The following is a 3,664-nucleotide window of genomic DNA, read 5'->3' as shown; positions in this document are numbered from 1 at the left end:
GCTGAAGGTAAATGGATGTTAGTGAAGGTATATGAAGGTAAATGAAGATAATTGAACGCGGATGAAGCGGGAAGATGTGGGTAGCTGAACGTAAATGACCTTGGATAAGGGTAGCTAAGGTATATGAACGTGAATGAAGGTATATGAAGTAAAGTGACGGTAGTTGAAGGTAAATGAAGGTAAAAGGCAGATGAAGGTCAATGAAGGTATATGAAGGTATATGAAGGTCAATGAACGTAAATACAGGTGAATGAAGGTAGATGATTGTGACTGAAGGTAGACTAAGCTAGATGAAGGTAAATAAAGGTAATTGAAGGTAGATGAAGGTAGATGAATGTGAATAAAGGTAAATGAAGGTAGATGAACGTGAATGAAGGTAGATGTAGGTAGCTGAAGGTAAATGGACGTTAGTGAAGGTAAATGGAGGTACATGAAGGTAAATGAAGGTGAATAAAGGTAAATGACGATAAATGAACGCGGATGAAAAGAAATGAAGGTACAGAGGGTAAATGAACGTGAATGAAAGTATATTAAGGTAAATAAATGTCAATGAAGGTATATGAACGTGAATGAGGGCACATGAAGGTAAGTGAAGGTAGATGAAGTTAAATGAACGTGAATAAGGGCAGAATAAAGGTATATGAAGGTAACTGAAGGTAGATGAATGTGAATGAAGGAAGATGAAGGTAGATGAAGGTAAATAATGGTAGAAGAAGGTAAATGAATGTAGCTGAAGGTATAGTAAGGTAAATGAACGTGAATAAAGGAAAATGACGGTAAATGAACATGAATATGAAGGTAGATGAAGGTAAATGAACGTGATTAAAAGTATGATGAAGGTATATGAGGGTTAATGAACGTGATTTAAGGTAGATGAAGATATATGAGGGTTAATTAATTAGCGATTAATGAATATGATTGAAGGTAGATGAAGGTATATGAGGGTTAATGAATATTATTGAAGGTAAATGCATGATGGTAAATGACCAGGAGTGAATGTATGATGATAAATCTTTATAAATGGAGGTAAATAGATATAGATGAAGGTACATGTATACAGATGACTGAATTGTGGGAAACTGAGCGTGTCTACGTTAGTTGGGGACTCTTGGTGGGTATATGCATGACGTCTTTCCCGCTTCTGTGAATACCCGCAAGGAGATATGGGAAAGTCAGCTGGGAAACAAATATGGCTGTCAATGAAACCGAAGAAATCGATGTAGCGAAGGAATTTAACCTTCTTCCTGTAGTATTTGAAACGATTCAGGCCTTACAGAAAACTAGCGATCCTCAAGAGTTGACAAAGAAGGTATTCTTTTCGATAAATTGTAGTTTTGATCGGAGGTTGTGTGAAACTCTAGAATACCCTGCACTGAATAGCCAAAGTCTTTCTCTTGGCCTAGACTGTTGGAAAATAATCTGATGGTCGATCTCACCCTCAGCCAGATCGAACCACTGTGTATTTTACTAACCTCCAACTTCTTAAAAGCGAGCTTGCCTAATAATATATGGACTGAGTGAGAAGGGTCATTCCATTCTCACCCTCTTCATTTGGCTAATTTTTATTGTCAATAAGCGGACAGACACAGCTACTTTGACAATGTTATGACGAAATTCATGATCAATAACAGGACAGGTGCATGAAAAACTGACATCAATTTGTTAATTCGATTCTGAACTCTTTCAATGAGCCAGTTGTGGAACGACACGAGAAAACCTACGGGTAATAAGTGATCACCATTTTTTTCATTTTCTTTCTGTCTGATCACTGAAGTCTCATAACATATTCATGTTAGCACTGGGCAAGTTTTAATAATACAAGAACAAAAAAAGAGGAGTCTGAGAAAGAAGAAAGGATTTGAATTTTTTTTTAATGGAAAGCAAAGGAAGTGGAAGTTACAATGTACTTCCCTAAAGCTCAGCGCTGTTCATTTGTTTTGCAGAACTCAAAGCTAACCCTATCATTCATTCCTTTATATTGAATAGACCTTTTTGCAGCTGTATCTTTTTTACCTGAAGAGCTCCAACATTGAATGTTGGGCAGGGGGGCCACAAGAGCATGGTATTTCCCAAATACTTCAGCCAATAGTTAGAATAATCGAATTAGGTGTGAAGTGAACTGATGCCTGCAACCTTCCCAACAACTTTTGACCAAAATTGTAGGTTACTTGGCATAAGAATGGAAGTGACGCTGCCAGTGACCCTGCTTTGATACAAAACTTCGTGCTTTTATAATGTTAATGTAGACTAATTAGAATTGCAACAACAAGATTTACATGATAAAAGCAGTGAGGTCTGTATCAATACAAGGTCACCGGCAGCCTCACAGCCATTCATAGGCTAGGTCACTGCGCAAACAACTGTAAAATGGCCTATTGTTAAACTTGATGTGCTTGACGTTATTTTGTTATCTCTCTGCCTCCCTTGTCCCTTACTGTACCCAGTTGCCTCCTCCATCCCTTCTAAGGTATTGGAGATTACACTACGATTGCCTTGTCCTTCTTCTTATTCAGGTGAATAGTTTTCGTTCAAAGTTACAACACTGCAGATCACTGTTAGACAAGATTCCAGGAGTAGAAATGAGCTGTGAAGAGCAAAAACAACTGCTGAGTAAATGTCAAGCGCAGTATAGAGAAAAATGGTGAGCACTTAGCTTCATCTCTTCTGTTATGACACCTTTAGCTAACATTCTATGAAGTTTTTCTTCTGCCTGATCAGGAACCTTAACTTCTATGACAGCGGTGTTACGGTCAAGAAATGTCATTTAAATCGAGGAATGGATTCATGATTTTCAAACTTTTTTATCATTAATTTAGTGGCATCCTACTCCACCATCATATACTTAATTCCCTCTGAATCAGAAAAGAAGGCTCAAAATCAGAAAACATTTTCACATTTAATGTGAAAAGCCTTCATCCAGTTTTAAGTACTCTTGTCTGTCATACTACTGTCAGCCATTCTTGTTAAACAGAAGCATGTAACATGCACCTCTTTTCCTTGGAACAAAGCCAGGGATTTAGGATACCAATTTTATGCCTAAATATGGACAAAAATAAGATTGCAGCTGCACACGCAGGAAAATGCTCTAGCTATGTAACATCGAAATAAGGAAATTTTTAAACTAAATAAAACCCCAGCTTTGAACCAGAGATAAATGCTTCAAGGTCATGAGTTTCTGTGTTAACTCTGTCTCTCTTAAAGAGTTACACATCTACATTTTGCTGTAACACCAGCCTATTTTACTCATCAGCGGGGGATAAGAGTGCTCATTGGAAATCTTTTGTTTACAATTAATTAAGACCACCAACTGCATCTCTAAGTGGAGGTAGGGTGCCTGAGACATCCTGGAGCTCCAAGATGGAGACTGCATCGTTGGCTGGCAAAACCTGACAAACCAGCCAAACGAGCCTCCGCACCCTCGAGAAGACAGGGACCTGTCACACTGATAAACAGTGGAAAGTATTGGGGGGGGGGGGGAGGGAGGGGAAAAACCGCTTAACACTCCACACAAAATGCTCCCTCTTCCCACCACACTGATGAATAAGCTGTACAGTGCAAAGCATGAGGAATCTAGCGCATGCGCAAATATAACAAACCCACTGACAACAATTGACTGCAGTCACTCCTAGTTGTTAAGTCATTTAAACTGCATTTAACTTCAAGA

General features: G+C 38.6%; 1 protein-coding gene across 1 annotated transcript in view; it reads left to right on the top strand.

Moving 5' to 3' along the window:
- The first annotated feature begins 1,161 nt into the window (after positions 1 to 1,161).
- Positions 1,162 to 3,664, top strand: part of LOC138026410 (mediator of RNA polymerase II transcription subunit 9-like) — a 3,396-nt gene continuing 893 nt past the window's right edge. The window contains exons 1-2 of the mRNA XM_068873759.1: positions 1,162 to 1,309; positions 2,514 to 2,641. Of these exons, the coding sequence (XP_068729860.1) occupies positions 1,190 to 1,309; positions 2,514 to 2,641 (248 nt within the window). The 5' untranslated portion in view covers positions 1,162 to 1,189. The remainder of the gene's footprint in view (positions 1,310 to 2,513; positions 2,642 to 3,664) is intronic.

This window comes from Montipora capricornis, chromosome 12, assembly GCF_036669925.1.
Source record: "Montipora capricornis isolate CH-2021 chromosome 12, ASM3666992v2, whole genome shotgun sequence".
In the NCBI taxonomy this organism is placed as follows: domain Eukaryota; kingdom Metazoa; phylum Cnidaria; class Anthozoa; order Scleractinia; family Acroporidae; genus Montipora; species Montipora capricornis.
The sequence above is the reverse complement of the archived record's forward strand: the minus strand, read 5'-3'. Positions and strand labels throughout refer to the sequence as shown.